The sequence below is a fragment of the Electrona antarctica genome (assembly GCF_951216825.1).
Source record: "Electrona antarctica genome assembly, chromosome: 17".
NCBI lineage: Eukaryota > Metazoa > Chordata > Actinopteri > Myctophiformes > Myctophidae > Electrona > Electrona antarctica.
The window spans coordinates 31198209-31220241 of NC_136798.1; the positions used below are offsets into that span (position 1 = coordinate 31198209).

General features: G+C 40.5%; 2 protein-coding genes across 4 annotated transcripts; one reads left to right on the top strand and one right to left on the bottom strand.

Annotated features, from left to right (window-relative positions):
- Positions 1–1517: 1517 nt before the first annotated feature.
- On the bottom strand, positions 1518–14319 carry tatdn3 (TatD DNase domain containing 3). 2 transcript variants are annotated; one of them, XM_079526797.1, is made up of 11 exons: positions 14144–14311; positions 13479–13492; positions 12982–13014; positions 12483–12556; positions 11052–11136; positions 10132–10194; positions 7453–7562; positions 5843–5898; positions 4877–4989; positions 3634–3714; positions 1518–2086 (listed from the first exon to the last, which is right to left on the bottom strand). In XM_079526797.1, the coding sequence occupies exons 1-11, from the start codon at positions 14184–14186 to the stop codon at positions 1952–1954; spliced, it is 807 nt and encodes a 268-aa protein (XP_079382923.1). In that variant the 5' UTR covers positions 14187–14311; the 3' UTR covers positions 1518–1951. The 2 variants fall into 2 exon arrangements, with proteins under 2 accessions (XP_079382923.1, XP_079382924.1); XM_079526798.1 differs by lacking the exon at positions 3634–3714 and having other exon boundaries at positions 14144–14319.
- A 16-nt stretch (positions 14320–14335) lies between these two features.
- nsl1 (NSL1 component of MIS12 kinetochore complex) lies at positions 14336–20805 on the top strand. 2 transcript variants are annotated; one of them, XM_079526799.1, is made up of 7 exons: positions 14336–14584; positions 14991–15116; positions 16222–16294; positions 17278–17411; positions 18030–18084; positions 18290–18351; positions 19722–20805. In XM_079526799.1, exons 1-7 carry the CDS (start codon positions 14513–14515, stop codon positions 19920–19922), a joined length of 723 nt encoding a protein of 240 aa, XP_079382925.1. In that variant the 5' UTR covers positions 14336–14512; the 3' UTR covers positions 19923–20805. The 2 variants fall into 2 exon arrangements, with proteins under 2 accessions (XP_079382925.1, XP_079382926.1); XM_079526800.1 differs by having other exon boundaries at positions 17281–17411.
- The last annotated feature ends 1228 nt before the right edge of the window (positions 20806–22033 follow it).

A 22033-nucleotide genomic window follows, 5' to 3' on the forward strand; every position in this document is an offset into this window, starting at 1 on the left:
ACACAGTGACCATCCTGGTACAGTGTCACACAATTAAAGCTTCATAAACAACCGAATATAACCAATACAAAAAGTTGGGATCATGTCCAAATCCAACGATGCCGTTTGTGAGATGAACCTGCACAGGGAGACGTGGTGCCAAGTGGAGACCGACAGCAGAGCGTTGTTGGAGAGAAAGGAGATGAGACATTTCGGGTGTCACCTCCGGAACAGCTCCCAGAAGACGGTCGCACCACAGCCTAGGTCAGCCTGGATGGAGAAGCCAGTCACCAGAAAGCACGTGGAGAGGAAACACTATGAAGAGAGCTGTAAGAACCACTAACAAGGAATCCCTTTTGGTGTTTTGACCCTTCTGGACGGGAACCCCTTTTGGGGTTCTTGTTGCTATGTACAGTATATAGCAGCATAACATTTTTGTATTTTTTGAATAAATATTTGAAGTTTTTCAGAAAAGGTTTAGAAGGCATTTTTAAAATCGTGCCTCAGTCCTAAATGGGTTAAACTGTGACATAAGAATGGTAAACCGTTCATCACAAGTAGCCATGCAAATGTTCACCCTTTATTACACGGCTTGGTTAAATGCTTGATTCTGACTGGTCAATCGCTGAATTCAGCAGTCTGTTTTTTCTTGTTAATGACCGCTTGGCTCAGACCTCAGACCACTGTCTAATCGAAGGATCAGAGCACCTGTTCTTCATAACAAGTTGCACAGCTTACGTCAAAGACGATTATATTATTGTAGCCTATATATTTTGTTGTAGTGCTATCAACATTATACCACATACGGCACATAATAAACTAGGACGGTGTTATTTAAAATAGGCCAAGTCATCCATAAAACATCTTTGAATTAACTTATATTTAACTGAGATACAGAGTGTTGGGTGATACTCTTTAGTGCAGAACAATAGTTCTGGGGGGTACATATCTGAAAAATAGCAGATCTCCAAGCTCGCTTTGATGCTTTGAGAGCTTGTAGATTGGTTATTCTTGGCAGAGATTTGGTGTGGACAGAAAAAAGCGGTCCAAGTACAGTTGTAACTCAGTTCCTTTTCTCCAGGGTTTAAGTGCTTAACTAATAATTGATTGGTACATATTTTAAATGGTGTCAGGGCATTCCACATCTTGGTTTCAGAGTAGTAGAATGAGGATTTTCCAATGTTTGTTTTAAATTTTGGTGGTGGTATCAGATCATGGTCGCTCACTCTGGTGTTGTGGCTGTCACTCCCTTTGAAGAAGTAGTCAGACAGGTATGAGGGTACTGAGGACATACTGTAGTGTAGTCTCTTTGTCTATGTTAAATACCAATGTAAACGTATGTTTTCTCATGCCCATAAAGCCAAAGCAAAGTGTGTTGGAATTAATAATAGCTACATCCTGACTCTTAGTCTTACTATTCTCTCTTTCAGACAATCACAGAGCCCACCTGGTCTAGATTGCCACAGACCACGGGATCCACCCATCAGACAAAACTCACCTCAAACATAACCTGTTTGAGCAGAGTGAGGACAACTTACTTGAAATTCCTGTATTTTAATAAACAAAATTGCAATGTACTAATTTACAGCATGAATGCAATGCAATAAGAAAACAGAATGCCATTCTTCATCAGTGCATTCATCCATGTGTTTACCCATCAAAGTCTCAATCTCACCGGGCATCTAGTACAGATGCTCCCCGGGCGTCCCCCTAGGGAGGTCCTCTGGGCACGTCAGCCCTGGGTCACACCAAGGACCAGATGGGGGTCAGGGATTATATAATATCCACGCTGGCTTTGGAACACCTGGGGATCCCCCAGCATGCAAGTGGCTGATGTTGTTCGGGCAAAGTAAAGACTGGAGTGTTCTGCTGAAACGGTTTCCCCCCACGATCCAACTCTGGAATAAGCAGTTGACGATGGATGGATGGCTGGATGTGTGTTACTGTGTCTCTGTGTTAATGTGTGATTGTGTTACATTTTCCTAGCCCTGGTGAACAGTCTGTATGCATTGTTTGTGGTGGCCTGCTGAACAGTTTGGGACGACACGCCTTTGACATCAGCAATGTACTGACATGACATGAAGATGTTCCGGGGTTCGTTCCTCACCTAGAGAACGGGTCAGACGGGAAGCAGATACTGTTAGACCAGGGGTGCATACTTAGTTTAGACTAGTCATTGGTTAGACATGGGTTAAGGTTAGGTTTAGGTGTGCTGCCCCGTGGGAGGTTAGGTTTAGAGTAGTGAAGTTCTGACGTCATTGCATCACAGCGGTATTTGTTAAATCTTAGATCGCATCATATAGGAACTGTGTTCCGAAAATAAACAAATCACACCTTTGTGTTTGAAATGCATTGTTTTTGTATGCTGTCCTCATGTCTTGTTATGTTTGTTTAGTGTTCAATGTCCGAGGACTACGGATGGAAATTAGCATCTCTGCTAAATCCGGTGTATTCATGCTATATTTTTAATGTAATGTTCATTAATATACTCGGTGCCGTCCAAATTAACAAATAAAGTAAAGTGGAGATTTTGTCAGGCATATACTTAGTACTTAAAATGTCCAGCTCAATAAAAACATTCAAGAAACTATATAAAACAAAGGTCATTGATAGGTATATAGCAATAAATGAATAGTAATGTATATTCAATATTGTATATTATATAATATAGTTTATTATTATTATTATTATTATTGATATTACAATTACTATTATTGTTAATGTTGGTACTACCATCATTAAAAATAAATAGTAAAATAATTACATCTGTTGAATCTAGCAATTAATGCAAATATGTTTTCCTATTTTTGATTTTCTTTTCTTTTCTTCTTTTTTGTTTTTGTTTAGCTCTGTAATGTAATATTTGAACCTCATTTGCTTTACATAAACTGAGTACTTTTATTCTATTTTTTTTTGTGATAAGGTGGGCAATATATAACCTGACTCCGCCAGATGGGGCAGCTGCCCCATCTGGCGGAGTCAGGTTAGGCAATATAAGCCTCGGCCTAATATTTGAAGCTCATTTGCTTTGTATTTTGCTTGCTCATTTGCTTTGTTTATACATTAACTTCTATTACTTCTATTCTATTATATATATATACCTTTTGTGATAAGGTGGGCAATATAAGCTTCGGCTTCAGCCCTAACATTTTCGGCCAAATAGTCACCTTGTTGACTAAAGTTGTAGGCTACTGTATGCCTATCAACTGTATTGTTTTTTAACAAATTACCGAAATAAAATAAACAAACTAAAATAAACTAACTAACTAACTAACTAACTAACTACTTAAATAGTACTTTTTCACTGCCAGTTGATGCTTCACATCCATATGAGTTAAAATATCTTTACATTTTATCTTTTCATTTCCATTTCTGCTAAGCAGCAAGCTGCTGTATTATATAGCCATGCTAAGATGATTTTGATTTTGTTAGGATAAACTTGCGTGACTGTAAATACGAAACGGAAGCGTGGAGGAGACGTCACATCGGCTTTATCGACAGTTTGACCAGAAGCATTTGGAAATTGTGGGATGCCACAGTCTGGCCACGCGAGACTACATGTATACAGTGTAACAGTACAATAATTATAATAAAAGCTCTCCTACTGTAATTGATTATGTGATATGGTTCAAATTTATAATGATAAAGACTTGCCTGCTTGTCAGGTCCCAGTGCAGGAGAGTCCGTTTCCAGGCAAATGTGTTCCAATGGAATCTGCTTGATCAGCTTGGCTCTCTGATAATAAAATGAATCAGTATCAATAAGATGTAACTAGTGTAAACTAGTGCTCGGCGATATGGACACAGTCAAATATCATTACATTTTTGACTAAATATATTGATATTGTGACGATATTTGTTTCTCACTAATGTTTTCAGAAATAGCAAAAAGAGCCGATCTACAAGCTCATGAAATCATCTTGACAAATATCACTATATGGCCCAGCCCTATACCTTAGCTTAACCCAATACATGTCGAGAAATCTGTCTCTTTATACTTTACTACTAATACTTTAGCATTTTTTCTTTCAAATCTTAAAAAAAAATTGTTTTAACTGTGATACCGACAAATAGGAACTTATACTAAATTATACTATGTTAGTTTCATTGATCTAAGCACAATCGATTGATCAAAGTGGTCAGATCATTGGTTTCAGGATTTCAGGATTTTCCAGTGGGCCTCGATCCAGAAAGGTGTGGGAACCACGACGTGCACACTCGCATGTGTACATTGGCTCACAAGCAATTAAAATAAGACCCCACCCCCAACCCACATAAACACAAGGACGACAAAGTTAGATATTTGTAAGAGTAAAATGTACTTTCTGCTTAGCAGCAGGAACTTGGGGGCAAGAGTCACTATCCCTGGATACTTTACACTCGGTACAAGGACACACACTCACCTATCCCTGGATACTTTACACTCGGTACAAGGACACACACTCACCCAGATGGAGGCAATATATCAATATTATTGAGATTGTGATATGAGACTAACCTTCTACTCTACTTCTACTAGGATTTGTTTGGCATATTGTAATATAGTGTTGTCTTTTCCTTGTTTTAAAGCCTATACTTAAAAAAATGTTCAACAATAGCGAAAATAGCTGACCTACAAGTTCACATAACAATAATGTATATAACTATATTGATATTATCACAATATTAACAGAGTGGTAGAAAAATATTGTCTTATCTGAGTTTCTAGAGCCCTATTCACACGTATAGTATTACTCAGAGTAGCGCATGTGCACACGTACGCGCGCACACACACACACACACACACACACACACACACACACACACACACACACACACACACACACACACACACACACACACACACACACACACACACACACACACACACACACACACACACACACACACACACACACCTGTTGGTTGGTGCAGATGGCAGGGGGAAAGGAGAGGAAGTATCCAGCCTTCACAGCCTCCAGAGCCACTGACGGCCTCCCAGCAAAGTTATGGAGCAGAGCTCTGCTCACCCCTGAGAGAACCAAGGGAATTAACTGACACTGGAACCATAATAAATTAACTGACACTGGAACAAATAATACATTAACTGACACTGGAATCATTACCATTAACTGACACTGGAACCATTACCATTAACTGACACTGGAACCATAATACATTAACTGACACTGGAACCATTACCATTAACTGACACTGGAACCATTACCATTGACTGACACTGGAACCATTACCAATAACTGACACTGGAACCATTACCATTAACTGACACATGGAACCATTACCATTAACTGACACTGGAACCATTACCATTAACTGACACTGGAACCATTACCATTAACTGACACTGGAACCATAATACATTAACTGACACTGGAACCATTACCATTGGGCATAAAACACCTAATTTTATGTGTCATATATCTTGGGCATGTCATGTAGGCGAAAACGCAAAAACTGTCAATACATTTTTAGAAATCTTTTCAAGTTCGTTTTGAGAAATGTAATTTTATGTTCAAAAATAACAAAAAAAATAATAATAATAAATAGCCATGACGCATTGCAAGCTTGTAGATAGGCTATTTTTGCAATTTAATTACAAAGTACAAGTGGTTAATAATATTAATCTATGCATCCAGTCGTCTTTATCTAACCAACCAACCAACCAACCAACCAATATAGCTTTTGGGCCTTGTCCCAATTTAATCTCCATGCCATGCAGAGCAGCAGCAGGTAAATGCTTACAATGTTGCCATATGCTCTGCTCTCCAAGATAAACCACCTGGCTTTTTAATTTGTTTTGTTTGCAGCTCAACTAAACAATGAATGATCATATTCACACCTGGTCATACTGTAACTGTACACACCTTGTTCTCTCATGGTTGCTATGGTCACCTGAGCAGCAGATCTTGAGTGGACGTTCCTGTGCATTGGGGAGCAGGAAACATCATCATCATCATCGTTGTCATATTCATCATTGTACAGTATGTGAGTAATGTCTTGGAGCGAGTAAACAATATAATATTCCTAATGTTCTTAACCACTTTCAAACTGTTATCGCTATTTTGGGCATAACTTTCAACAATGTTTGAAAAGAAAAGAGATAGCAGCTTTGCAGGCTCACAACACGTCACGATGCAATGCTTTGTGAGCTTGTGGATTTGCTATTTTAGTTATTTTTCATATGACAATTAGCCCTTCACTAAATCCCTCCCCAAAAAGTGATTGTCCAATGCCAATCCAAATAGTTTAGTAACGGTTGCTATGCAGGTCAATCTTTCTTCGCTGCTTACGTGCCTATTGGATAAGGATGGGTTGGGGATGGCCCTGCAAGCCTGTTGGGCCCCGACCAGGTCCCGGCCCGGCCTCCACGGGCCCGGGGCCCATATTTTGGGCCCGGTAATGACTGGGTAATTGACTGGGTAATGTAATCATTCAGTAGACAACCTTTCCATTTAGGAAGACCAGTTTAGCAACTTGTAGCTATGGCAACAACTTGTTCCTTAACTCATTCCTGTATTATCTTTCTTAGTAGCCACACTGAACAATCTGAGAGAACACACACATAAATGGTGCAGGGGCCATAGAATACACTATACTCTGGGCCGTGGCTCAGCGGTCCAGGCACCATGGCTGGTAATCCAGTCTGGCAGTGTGCCGCGGGCTCGACGGCCTTTACTGCATGTCACCCCCCCATCTCTCTCCGCATTTCCTGTCCCTTCATAAAAAATATAAAATAAAGGCGAAAGCCACAAAGAAAACATTAGAAAAAGAATACACTATACTATAAATATCACTCGTATACGTTCAGCGTACAGTTCCCTGTGTAATCGCGGTAGGCACGCAATGGCTGAAGAGTTTTTGGTATTAACGTTCATGTATACTTGATAGGTTGAATCATGTGCACGGGTGATCTTTTTACAGTGGAGCCCTGTCCCCAACATGCATGTCTTTTTTTTGGTGTAAACTCATGTTTAACATGAGGGTAATATCCTCAGCAGACTCCACGCAAAGAGTCCCCGGTCAGGTGAATGTATTAGACTAAAATGTATGACGAAAAATCGTCTAGCTTTTTTCACTGACGAGAACTAATAACTAAGCCATGATGACTAAAACTAATACTAAATATATCGACAATTTCGACAATAAATAAAAACTACTGATAGACTAAAATGTTATAATATAGAGGGATTAGTTGGGATCTGCTATTTGTGGAAAAGTAGTGAAAATTTGTGCAAACCTTTGAATATATATATTCTTTCAAAGCAAACATTTTGTACTCAAATCTTTGCTTCTGGGGGTCCCCAGTAAGAAATATTTTGAGATGGGGGAGGGGTGGTAGCAGCCAAATACATAAAAAATGTTGGGGTCCTTGACACAAAAATGTTTGATCACCACTGATATAGCAACAATATGTTTTTCAGAAAACTGATTTAGAATCATTCTCGGGTCTTAATGGGTGAAGTGATTTCCTCACACTGGTAGGTCCAGCTCCTTGGCGATGTGGAGCTGTTGAATGAAAACGGCTAGCTGGTCCTCTCTGTCCTGGGCAGTAGGTGCACACCACGGAGTGAAGTCCAGCCCTATCTGGAATGGGCCATGTGGGAGACAGAGAAATAAAGGACACTGCTTACCAATTATGACAGCAAAGGAAATGTTTTATTTCATGGTTTTGTAACCACCACCCACAACATGCTACACACATACTGTTTGGGTCGAGGCTATGGGGAGTCCAATGTGTTCTTACACTACTCACCCCATATTTCTTTCCCAGACACACACATTTTAACTATTTATTTATGTCCACACATAACTAAACACTTGCTCGCTCACCCAGTCGCTCACTCAGTCGCTCGCTCGCTCACTCACTCACTCTTCCCTCCTCTCTGCCCTCCGTTTCCTATCACCCTACCCTACGACCGACGGTCGTAATTCTACAAATGCCTTCTAAACAAAATTTCAAACACTTAAAATTGTTGAAACGGCACGAAGTGAAAGTGAGCTTGTACTTACTACTGCTATCTTTGAATAGCCAAAACTAACATCTCAAAATGACACCGGTTTTAATGGGATACATGAAAAAAACTATTTAATAATAATAATAATCATCATCATCATTTTTCGACCGCGGTCGAGATCATGGATTTCACAATGCCACGCCAGAATTTGTTTTATTAAAGGGATATTTCACTTTCATGTCTCAGGTCATTTTAACGTCTACTCAGGACAGTTTTTAAGTTGCTTGATTCAGTATTTAGATCAGACACACCTTCATTGAATGACCTGGTGACCTATGATGACCATCCATGTAGTCATTTACTGAAAATTTGGTCAAGAAATTCAACAGAAAAAGGGAGTTAGAATCTCAAGAGGAGTAAGTGCACCACTGCACCGTATTGTCTGTATGAGTCAGTATTATTAGGAAATTATTAGTAGTCAATGGTTGAGAAACTGTGGGATGGCGAGTGTTACCAAACCACTATAATCTTAGCCCATATCCCCACCCAACACAACAGTGTGTGTGTGCATGCATGTGTGCATGCGTGTGTGCATGCGTGCGTGCGTGTATGTGTGCATCCATGTCCTCAATAAGCTCAATTATAAAGAGAATCTCTAGGCTAGAATCTGATTCTATCACATTAGAGAGGGAAGTGTGTGTGTGTGTGTGTGTGTGTGTGTGTGTGTGTGTGTGTGTGTGTGTGTGTGTGTGTGTGTGTGTGCGTGCGTGCGTGCGTGCGTGCGTGCGTGCGTGCGTGCGTGCGTGCGTGCGTGCGTGCGTGCGTGCGTGCGTGCGAGAGAGACAGTCAGTGAGTCTGTCAGTGATTTAAGAAGTTACATGGGCTCAAGATTAGGAGGCCATGCACAAAGCGTTAGAGCTTTAACATGTTTAATCCGCTTGATTTTTTATCTTGTGCCGTTTCACTAATGGTCATCGGGCCGTGTGTGTGTGTGTGTGTGTGTGTGTGTGTGTGTGTGTGTGTGTGTGTGTGTGTGTGTGTGTGTGTGTGTGTGTGTGTGTGTGTGTGTGTGTGTGTGCGTGCGTGTGTGTGTGTGTGTGCGTGCGTGCGTGAGCAACTTGTGTGTTCGGTATCATTAAACGACCCTACTGCCGGTCTGGTGTTGTTGACATCACTGCAGACCATTCAATAGACTTTGATTGATTTCTATTGGATTCCATTCATTTCAGTACGGTATGAAAATCAACAGGCAGATACTTGAAACTAGCTTGAGATAGGCTAAACCAAACACGTGGTGCTTTTCCTTGTTGTGGTTACACAACTGTTGCATTTAAAGGCAAGCATGTTAGCCAACACTGACTAAATTATTCAGGAAAGTTTGACATTTAAATGACCAGAGAAAATTAGTCTAAAATAAAACCATTAACCACTTAAACATAAACTTGAAATACTTTGTTTCACCAGGGTCCCCCAGCAGTCCACTTGGTCCCTTCCTTTTTCCCATCTACACCAAAGCTCTTCCCCGGATATAGCTGATCTACAAGCTCATGACGCACCAGCAACATTGAGAATTGAGCTTGTAGATCTGCTATTTTCGCTGAATGTTCACCTGTGGCATGCCCAGAATAGGGATGTTATAGTGTTCATGTGGTTAAACTAGACAATGGACTTGGCTTGACAATGTAGCGAAATACCTCTCCACTCCTACTCTCTAAGAATCAGCAGAAGATAGAGCAACTGTGTGTGTGTGTGTGTGTGTGTGTGTGTGTGTGTGTGTGTGTGTGTGTGTGTGTGTGTGTGTGTGTGTGTGTGTGTGTGTGTGTGTGTGTGTGTGTGTGTGTGTGTGTGTGTGTGTGTGTGTGTGTGTGTGTGTGTGTGTGTGTGCACGCGTGGCACTGTGCGCATGTGGAAAGACATTCTTATGTTCCACCTCCTACTTCATAACACTTAGCAGAGGATAGAGAATGCATGCGTGCTTTGTGAAGTTCAAATCTTTACTGTTTGAATTGGATCCTTTTTAGTTCATCAGTGGTGGAAAAAGCACTCACATTGTAGTTATGTATCAATTCTGCAATGTAGAAATACATTGCAATGTGTGTGTGTGTGTGTGTGTGTGTGTGTGTGTGTGTGTGTGTGTGTGTGTGTGTGTGTGTGTGTGTGTGTGTGTGTGTGTGTGTGTGTGTGTGTGTTACTGCTACCTCTCCAACAGCGACTAGACGATCTCGGTGTTTGTAAAAAAGTGGCAGGGCAGACTCCAGATCCTGGGGAGACAACACATTATTTTCGTTGCCACGTAATGTTTTATCTTTGTATTTTTCACAGGAATCACAATGCAATGTGTCTAACTGGTAGATGTTAATTGTTAATGTGATCATTTTGTCGACAAACTATGACAAACTCGTTGTGCTGCGACACATTGTGAGCTTGTAGATCGACTATTTTCAGCATGCAACCAAGTGTAAAATCAGGCATTAGGACGCCATCATGGCCCACTAAAACAGAGGCTATCAGTATACGCGTGACATCATCACACCCGGAAGTTATGCGGGAAGTTCAGGGAACGCCTACTGAGTGACAAAAAAAAAAACATCCACAACAGGTGGTACGCAGGACCGTTGAATGACTTCCAATGAGCGCTTCCAAACTAATGATCCATGCTGCTCAATGTTTTTCCACTCAGTCTAGATGAGGGGGCCGTGTCCCGGTGGAAAAGTCATGCAAGTGTATACTCTTCATTTTGGTCGTCAAAATCAACTGTAGATTTAATCGACTAAAACCATTATGATTTAGTCGAATAAAACTAGACTTAAACAAAAATAGTTAATTTGAATAAAACAAAATGAAAATGTATTCAAAAGACTATGACTAAAACTAAGTGTTATTCAAAAGACTATGACTAAAACAAAATAAAACTTTTCTGTCTAAATCAACACTGGCTGTAATGTTTTCACAGCGCAAGGAGGACCCGTGTGCGGCACTAATGTTTTCTCTACCTGGGACACCGACTGAGCCAAAAGAGATGTCATTACCCACCCCTTCTCGCTGTGCTTTCCCAGAAGAAGTGAAGAAGTGAAAACAAACCAGAAAGGTGAGAGGTGTTGGAATAATGTAGGCCTACCTCTGGCTTCACACTGCGCTGCTCCAGGTTCCCACAGGCCTGAAGGGGATGGAGGCCCAGGCATGGTGCCACCAGACCTGGGTACCTATACGCGATGATGAATGAGGGGTGGATTAAAGCAAAAATAAAAATGACGCCCCTGGAGCAGTATGTTTACTTTCACAACAGAAATATATTTTGTTCAACTGCACAGTGGGTACATTTTTTCTTTTTCAAAGGTGGATATTTCATATTTTTTCATCTTTTAGCATAGATGTTAAAAGATTAAATAATAATATTATTATATATTATATTATCAGTGGATGTGGCAGCAGACTAGAGGTTAGATTGAAGCAGTGGGTTTGTGGCGATTGGAATGTTATGAATATTATTGAAATGTTGAGTACCACTGTACCAGCAGGGGAAACACACGTCTGAATGATGAACACTCTCCCTGAGTCCCTTCTCCCAACAACTAATAGTTACTTAACATAATAAGTAACTATTTTGAACTTATGACATTTTTTTAATTACTATATTGGTCTACTTGGGAACGATGCAAGTTGGGAAAAATGAAAATCGGGAATGCATACCCCACCCTAGTATGCATACCGTTATATACCTGTAAAATCAACTGAGATGTCAAAATCTGTGACACAATATCTGGGTTGTAAGATAAAGATAAGAAAACGTTATTGTCCATTACATTTATAAAATGGAAATTTGTCTTTGGCACACCGGAAGTCAGTTTACAACAATAAAAACAATAAAATGTAAGGCCATATAACGTTGAGATATCTGGGTTGTATGAGGCCAAATATGGTTGTAACTTGTAAGGCCAAATATCAAGACTATATACTATATGCAGTACTGGTAGGAGCTCTCTTGTCTGACTCTCTAGTCTGACTGGTTGGAATAACAGGAGGTCGGAGTAACGGTAGGTCAGACCAGCGGGCAGCCCCCATTTCAGTAGGATGTGGAGTCGTCCTCTCTCTCTCATGTACGTATGTATGTACATGTATAGGTTGTGTGCATCTGAATTTAGTAGTCTACTAGGGGGTAATCCTAAAAGCTCAAAATACATGTGATTTCTCCCCCAATATGTTACTGTAAGAATAGCTATAATTTGTTATAAGTAGTTAATAGATCATTCATAAACTGTTAATGAGTTATGAATGACTTGTTAAGCATTATTGCAAGATAACTTAGGAACTTTTACTTCTATTTCAATTTTGGAAGACTTCATAATATACATCTACAACACTACAATTATTTACTAGTTACTTTGCAGATTTAGATTATTTATATACTAAATTTACTGTACATTAACTGATACATTATGAATTGTTATTATAGATTAATCTACCTTGCAACACAAAGTAATTCAAATCTGCTGCAACATTATAGTGATCAACACATTAATGCAAGACGTCCACTGTGAACGGTACACACCTGTCACTGAGCTGGAGGACTCTGTCGAACTCACCCACCTCTTCTGTCACCGCAATCAGGGTCTGCACCCCGGCCTTTGGCGCGCGCGCACACACACACACACACACACACACACACACACACACACACACACACACACACACACACACACACACACACACACACAGAGAGACAGACAGACAGACAGACAGACAGACACACCCACACACCCACACACACACGCACACACACACACACACACACACACACACACACACACACACACACACACAAGTGGTTCGTATAGCTTGTACAGCAAGCAATACACCAAGTAAAATTCCTCATGTGAACATATAATAAACAGATTTAGATTGTGATTAAATTCCTGGTCTTAACCACTGTACGACGTCCTATATACTTCTCCACTATAGTCCCTCCCAAACATTTTAGTCTAGTGAAAAAAGGTAGTCACTAGTTTGTCGATGAAATCATCACTGTTCCAGAACAGAGCAACACTGACCTCTATGGTCCGCTGGATCACCTCCTCCAGATCCTAGTACAGAGGATTGAACATTCAGTGTCATTTGATTAGACCAAAGCATATAAATCACAAAAGTGAAATAAAATCTAATGTGAAATGTAGGAGAGCATAATAAATAATAATACAAATATTGTATCTATTAAAAAAAATACATATCTTATGTATCTGTTCTGTTTCTATCTTAATGTATACTATATTGTTATTTTATTACATTATTGTGTTGCTGTCAGTGTTGCCTATGCTTGTAGAATCTGCATTATTCACAAACAGCCTGCTACTGAAGAAGGCTGGCAGGTTTTTAGATCGAGTGTTAGCCATAGGGGTTAGGGTTAGCCCATAGACATAGAGTATGGGTTAGCCCCATAGGGGGTTAGCCCCTTTCGGAATCGGAATCCTCGTGTACCTTTTCTTGGGACGTCCCATGTAGAAAAGGTAAACAAGGGTCCCGAGCGTCGGTCAACACACGCTTAGCTTACCTCTTCAAACTCACGGGCAGATATAGCCCAAACATTTAGACTCTCGTAGAGGTTTTTTTCGATTCTGACGAATCTCTCAACGAGAGTCTAAACGACGAGGTCCCCTTTAAGAGGGCACGGGTTTACGTGTCTGCCTCAAAATCACTCTTACCTTGTACAAATGCAAAATCTAAAAATAGAAAAGGATTGCCCCACATGTCCGGTGGGTGTGCGGGAAACAATTACTTCCGTAGCGACCGTAGTTTTCAATAAAAAAAATATTGTAATCCACTCCGTCCATACTAAAGTCCATACTCTGTCTCGGAATCTGGCAGCCATCTTGGTTTTCTCTCCATTGTAAATGCGCAACAGAACCCTGGCCACTAGGGGCGCGGCCAATGTTCTGTTGCGCATTTACAATGGAGGAGTATGGACGGAGTGGATTACAATATTTTTTTTATTGAAAACTACGGTCGCTACGGAAGTAATTGTTTCCCGCACACCCACCGGACATGTGGGGCAATCTTTTTCTATTTTTAGATTTTGCATTTGTACAAGGTAAGAGTGATTTTGAGGCAGACACGTAAACCCGTGCCCTCTTAAAGGGGACCTCGTCGTTTAGACTCTCGTTGAGAGATTCGTCAGAATCGAAAAAAACCTCTACGAGAGTCTAAATGTTTGGGCTAGGGCAGATATGTGGCAGTGACAGTCAACGAAACCATTCTCCATTTAAATCAAATTAAATAAAAATAAACGTGAACTTGGAGGGGTTATAGCAAACAAAAAAATCCTTCTTGTTTTAGTTCAAGTGTTCAGCACTGCGTGTGTACTGTAAAACAAAAAAGTAAGCGGAACCTTTTCTCTAAGCAACACGCTTCTCTCGTCGTGCACTTTTCGTAGGCGGACCCCGGGCGCGAGACGACGGACACGCCACTTCCGCCTCCTGTGTTGTTGTTGTTAGTTTGAAACGCTTTGGCGCTGAAGACAATGAACTAAAGCACGATAAATAACAATATTAACTACGATAAAAAACATTATAGGTTCTCGGCGAGAAGATGGAGGTCCAGGCGACCGAGGCGAGTGGAATCACGTCTAATGTGGAGAAGTGTGAGGAGTACAGAGTCCAGGTTAGTTAGTGGTGGAAAAAGTACATTTTATTGTTTTACTTAAAATAAGTATCAACACTGCACTGGACAAATACTCTTATTACAACTGTAAAAGTCCTGAAAAAAGTGAGAAAAAGTACAAAGGTATTGGTATCAAAATGTACTTAAAGTACCAAAAGTAGAAAGTACTCATTATGCAGAATGTCCCATTTCACAAGTTTTCAAATGTATAAAATGTAGGCATATACAAATAATTTTCAAATGGCCGAAATTTGCTGGGCTGAAGTTGGTACCGGTAATATGTGTTTTGTAATAATCGACATCTCCAATGTAACTAGTAGAATGTAAAGTTTTCAAATAATTGTACTTAAGTACATAACGGTATGAGTAGTTGTACTTAGTTACTTACTTTCCACCCCTGATCCAGGTGTCTTTGAAGAAACAGGTGATTGAGCAGATGGACAGATACAAGGAGCTGTTGAAGAAGTCTCTGGACGGACAGACTGCCATGGACCAACAGACCAGGACACGTTTACTGAACCAGATGCTGGACGTAGGTCTTTTTAGGATGTTTACATCACGTTCAGAGCCATAGAGTAAGACAGAGTTACGACAACTTACTTTGGATAAGTTATGGAAATGTTTTTGAAAATGAATTGTTAAAATGTGTGGGGAATCCCGGAAGAATGACATCAAGATTTCCACAAGATTTGATACAGCACCAAGATACCCTTGTACCTGGCTAAAATACTTCCTTAATGTCAACGAAGCCATGAAACCATGTGCAACCCAGATTCGGCACAAACAAGGCGCTAAATTCATTTCACTCCTATGCCACCAAAATGTGGAACGCCCTACCAACAGTCATTAAGACATGCAAATCCCTTGACTCCTTCAAAACTGCTCTCAAAGGGCACCTACGGACGGCTGCAATTCGAAACTGGCCCCCGTAAAATCTGAATCCCCCCCACCCCTTTTCCCCCTCACTGTATATGTTTTTTTTCCCTTTTTACCTCCATGATGATTTCCTGTTTTTGGCTATATAGAAGTATATTAATATTTGTACGTCTCTAAATGTTATGACGAATTGAACATGGTGGACCCTATTGTAAACAAGTGTAATGCTTTAGGGTGTCGTCCACATTAACAGTTATGTATTGAGTTGTGCTTGAAATGTACTGTAATTCTCCAATCTGTTAATAAATACTTCAATCAATCAATCAATGTTGTTAACCAATTAAAACTGGGACAGCATCTCTGTCATTTAGATTTGAGCTACAAAGTATTTTATACTTTGTCTGTTAAAAAAATACCATAGTCGTAGCGCTACGAGCTTGCACATCTGTTAATTATTTATTTTTAATTGTGAACATATTTTTTGTAAAATTATTATAATTTTTTGAAGATATTTTTGGGGGCTCTTTGCCTTTATTGATAGATATACAGTAGGTTGACAGGAAACTGGAGGAGGAGGGGAAGACTGCGAGTCTCTAACAAAATATTTTGAGATGGCAGTCCGCGGCCAAATGCATTATAGTTTTTGAGGGCACCACTGAAGGCACTGATATAGCAACATACGTTTTTCAGGGACCTTTTAGGATTTAGAAGACATTTTTAGAATCTGCCTCAGGTCTTAATGGGTTAATGTCACTGTGCAGAACTTCTCGAAAACGGTGCAGGATAACCTGTTGGTGAACGGCCAGCCTTGGGACGACGCGCCTGACGCTGAACGTAAGCCAGCTGTTGAATTTCAATCACAAAGCAGCATATAGACACATACACAGACGGGTACCCTGGTCACAGCAGCCTTTACCGTAATTACACTACTTAATACGAAACGGGCGCTCGTAGAGATTTATGTGTTTGACATTCCATTTCTCTCCAAATTGAATTTTGCCACTACTGTTGGAGCAGCCATAATCTACACAGGTAAATCCCAATGTTCTGGGCATCTTTGTAAAGTTAGTGTTAGTAAAAAGCAGGTAAATGAGTAACTTGAGATGAACACAAGTCACTTTCTCATTCACTGTAGTAGAAGAGCTGAGCTGTACACAGCAGCTATGTTGGCTCCGCCTACAGGAAATCCCTTGGCTGCGACCAGGGAACAAATCTGTGGATGTGTCTACTGTCTATAAGAATAATATGTCCATTGTCTGCATCTAGAAGTTATTCATAAGGCAGAGACTTATGCATAAACCTTTGTATGTATTTAATTCATCCAGGTAATTGGCAATTTGTCATTGTTGACAAATTACAACCTAAATACTGTAGTGTAGTTTACAGTAGTACACTAGCAGTGGTTCTCAAAGTAGTTAACATGGCATCACAATCATTTTAACAACTTTATTCAATTATACATTGGCTATTCAAAAAATAGCAGATCTACAAACAAATATTTGGTATTTCTTTCTTTTTTTTTCTTTTTTTTTTTTTACATAAATCTCTGGCACAAAATATTTTCAGATGTGGTGTCCCAAATACATATTAATTTGGGGGTCCATGGCATGAAAAGGTTTGAGAACCCCTGCGCTATAGCATGCAAAATCACAATATAATTTAATATATAGTAAGAGGGTTTTTCTTGTGTTATTGGACAGAAAGTTACAAAAACATTGAAGTGCTGTACAGCCGTGCTTTAAATGACGATGATTTTAAGGACGTAATCAGTCAGTCTCTCCTCCTTAATGGTGTCATGGTGTGATTAAACCTGCCAGTAGAAGATGAGGCCTTAACCCTGGAGAACCAGCTGGATGACACCATAGTGGAGACGTCTCGGAAACGCCGGAAGTACCCCAGGGAGATCCTGCCCCACGTCGTCTCCTCATTGAAGGCTGAGCGCAAACTCATGGTGCGTCTCGTCAAAGTTACACCGACATCCATTTCTTTGCCAGGGACACCATTCGTATACAACTATTTCAGAATTTCAGAATCTTAGAACGGAAGCTCTCTGTTCGTCATTTCCGTTCACGAAAATGTTTTTAAAATATCTTTACATTTTATTTTAGAATCTCCATTTCTAATTAGCAGCAAGCTATATATGCTTAGACTATTTTGATTTACATTAGGACAGATTTGCACGACTGTAACGACAAAAAGGAAGTGGGGAGGAGGCATCACTTCCGCTTCATCCGCTGATCATTTTCAGAGCTTCTGTTGCTCCAGACTGTATTGTACAAAAGATATTTTAAATATCTTGAAAGTATTGGAAAAAAAATTATCATTTGAAGAATTATAACACTCAATTAGGCTGCAGAGCCCCATCTGAAAATGTTTTGTGCAAGGCACCCTGGCACAACATTTTCGGATGGGGCTCTGCAGCCTAATTTGAAAGACCTTGCCTTGAAAATGTTTGAGAACCACCAGATAGGTGTTTGTCTGGGTGTCACGTCGATGGCTGGCTGGGGAGCGCATTTCGTTTTTATTTCATCCCTGCATTCAGATGCCATGTCTGTTTTTGTTTTTTTAGGGCCTGTACAAAGAAACCGTAAAAACTGAGAAAATTGAGAGAGACCCTGAGCAAGGTGAGTACTATTTACACACACACACACACACACACACACACACAATCTACTATTGTCTCTCCTTGATCTTAAGCACTGGATTCAGGAATCAAAATAAGAAGATCTCTAGCGCTGCACCACAGAAATGGATGGGTCACCAATGTCAACGTAACGTGAAGCATGGAAACATTGTTAATTGTGTTTTAACTTTGTGTGTCACCACCAGAGAACATCATGAACGGTGTGTCATCTTCTGCAGCAGTCAAAGATGTGGCCCAGGCTATGAAGGTAATGCAGCAAGTGGCACATGCAAAACCTAATTTGTTGGTCAAATATTGCACATTCCTAAACCTTCCTATGCACATATGTGTCTGTTAATTTAAATATTAAACGGATATAGCATTTTGGGGGTCCTTGACACGAAAAGGTTTGAGAACTACTGATTTAGAAGGTATCTGTAGAATCTGTTTTGAAACCATTTTGGGCGGGAACCCCTTTTGGTGTTTTAAACATTGTTATAATTTAGCTATTGAAAAATAGCAGATCTACAAGCTCATAGCGCGCCACCGAGTGGCGCGCTACGAGCTTGTAGGTCTGCTATTTTTGAAAAATCGTAAAAATGTGGCGCAAATCTTTGTGATACTGGAAGAATCTCATTGTAGAAAAAGTGCGAGTAGAAAAAGATTGTGGTATTTTATCATGAACATTAGTTGTATCCAGTTATATGGTCTTTTAATGGGTTAAGTGAATCCATTATGAATTGACACCAACTTTCTCTTTTGGGTCTTGAGCTGAAAACATTTTGAAACCCCTGGCTGAATGGGGCGAGGAAGAGTGCGATGTGCACAGATTCCACCAGGGGGCACCAGACTTGTACATTATTAAAGAATGCCATATGTCTTTCTAACTGTCTTGGTCCTTAAAACACTATACAGTGGTTCTCAAGGTGGGGTCCGGGGACCCACAGGGGTCCTAGGGGTGGTTCCAGGGGGTCCCCCAGCATAATTAGTTTATATAGCATCACCACCTTCATCTTAATCACTTTATTAATACTTTGGCAACTCAAAGAATTGCAGATCTACAAGCTTGTACATGTACTGTTTTTTTTTATAGAAAGTATTGGAAACATTTTAATCATTTAGATTTTTTTATACACAAATCTTCTGTTCTGGGTTAGCCCTGGCACAAAATATTTTCAGATGGTGTAAGGGGGGGGGGGGGGGGGGGGGTTCCGCGGCACAACAGTTTGAGAACCACTGATGTACATGCTGTGTTGATGTCATCGGCTATGATGAAAAATGTTAGTCGACTACCCTTTTTCATTGATTCATTGATTTAGATGACTAAAACTAATAAAAACTAAAATGTTAGGGAGGGACTAGTGGAGAGATCCAGTAAAACTTAAAGACAGGTAATTTTATGCTTGGGTGCCTGCTGAAAATAGCTGATCTACAAGCTCACAACGCTTTGTGAGCTTGTACAAAGCTCACAAAGCCAACATAAAAAATGTAGTCGATAAAATCAACTGTAGATTTAGTCGACTAAAATCTTACGTTATTTAGTCGACTTAAACTAGACTAAAACTAACACATTTAAGACTAAATTGAATTTTATTCAAAAGACAATGACTAAAACTAAATCTAAATGTGCCCCCGCAGTCCATGGAGATCCTTCAGCAGCACGCCCAGGGCCTCTGTGAGGTGCTCAACACCAGACCCAGCGCCACCGACCGCCAGGTCTACAGGGACGTGTTTGGCGATGGCGGTCAGTCCGACGCTCTCCTGCCCCACGCCGTCGCGGTCAAGAGAGCCGTAGAGATGGCAGAGACCGAAGAGGGCTATACCGAACTGTCTAGATGATTGGGAAAAAACACACACCTGGAGGAGGGTGCTGTTTTTGAATTTGAATCCTTAAAAGTAACTATTATGTGGCTTCTACCCGACAGAGACGATATGTGCACACGCCTGGTTCTAACATGGATTAAACGTTATATGGCTCCTCCCACCTTTTCGGAGGCCAAGTCAGGGTTTGGTGATCCATGAACCATGATATTCATGCCTATAGAGCGTCGCAGTCCCGCCCCTTACCATGGACCAGGAAATGATTCTCTGTTCATTTTCCTCATAGACATTTCAGAAAGTATTTAAGACGTTTACGCCGCGGACAAAGCCAACTCGAGTCGTGACAAATCATGACAACAAACACAATTTTTGGTATATTATATATATAATAATTAGAAAGAAGAAAAAAACACTTTTTTTGTTGTTTTTCTTCTTTGTAATTATTTGTTTGGTCCAAAATATTGTTTGTGTTGTCATGAGTTGTCACGACTCGAGTTGGCTTTGTCCGTGGCGTAACCGTCTTTAAATAAATACTTTATGAAATGTCTATGGGAAAAATGCACTGGGTTTCATTTCCTGGTCCATGGTAGGGGGCGGGACTGCGACGCTCTATACATGTACATACTGTATAAACATGGTATTCTTCTTGACTAGAACAGTAGAACTGTAAGTGTGCCATCTGTCCTTCGCTGTGGGTTCTGATAATATAGTGCCCCTGTGTCACCATTAATGATCAGCATGAGTACCAAGTTCAAGTCTAGTTTTCTTCTTTATACATACATACAGTATACAATTTAGGCATTTAGCAGACGCTCTTAATCCAGAGCGACTAACATTAGGTATACATTATGTGAAACCCAACAACTGTTACAGAAGAATAAAGAGTAATGTTGCTGTGTGATGAGAGACTACTGTTTTACTATGTTCTCAGGAAAACACAAAGGGGGTTTGCAAAGTGCATCGTCTCCCACAAACAAATACATTTTGCAAACAAGGGCAGCCATGCTTTGTTGGCACATTTTGCCAAACTTACACAAGCCTGCACAGTGACGTACATAGTATACTATTGTCACTAGCACAGTGGCCTTGTGGTTAGTGTCTGCCCTGCGACTGGGAGGTCTGGCTTCGATTCCCTGGACCGGGTCATGCCAAAGACTATGAAAAAATTGGACCCAGTACCTCTGCTTTGCAGTCAGTATCAGGGGCTTGGTTGGATTCGGGGGTTAGATTGGGGGCTAAGTCCCTGTGACATACTGTACTAGCATCATGTCAAGGGGTTGTACATGCACACCATGCTGCCTCACGCTACAGAAACAGGAGATAGGCTTCTGCCCTATGCTTATTTTCACAGATACAATTTGCAAGCAGCAAAATATTGTATTGGTGGTCGGCAAGACTGCAATAGTAAAAGTTGAATATACACAATAGTACTGGACTGTAATGAAATAAAATCAAACCAAGGTGGGACGCCCGCTGGCCTCGCAGTCCAGGTGCATACCACATAGGCGCATGCCTGACAGCATGTTGCGAGGTTGAGTCCCGATCCCGACGACCTTTGCTGCGTGTCATTCACAGTCTCTCTCTCCCTGTTTCCTGTCTTCACTATATGTCCTATCAATAAAGGCAGAAAAGTTCAAAAATATCTTAAAAAATCTTTAAAAAAATAAATAAAATCAAGATAAGAAAATAAGTTATTCTCTTTCAAAACAGTGGATGTGCTCTTCACATTAAAGGACACTTATCAGTCTCGCATGGCATGTGCACACTCATTGTGTCATATGTGTGGGGACTAGGCTACTTGCATCATATGACTTCAAAGAAGTTCCGAGGGCAGTTAGAGTAAAACAGCAGCGAAATTGAAAAAGTGGACAGAAGTTGAAGTGAAACCCTTTTTGACCGTCTGTGTGTTGCTGCTGCCCATATTGTGGAACATTATATAACAGGCCATACAAGATATATCACCTCTTAAATGTGTGCTCCACTATCCCATGATGTCTGGCTGTCAATCGTCCACAGGAATAGGAAACAGAAAAAATGACTTGAGCCCCCAGAACTGTGAGGTAAGTGTGTGTGTGTGTGTGTCAGTGCGTGTTTCACTTTGTTGACTGTGCAATTTAGTGTGAGAGAGT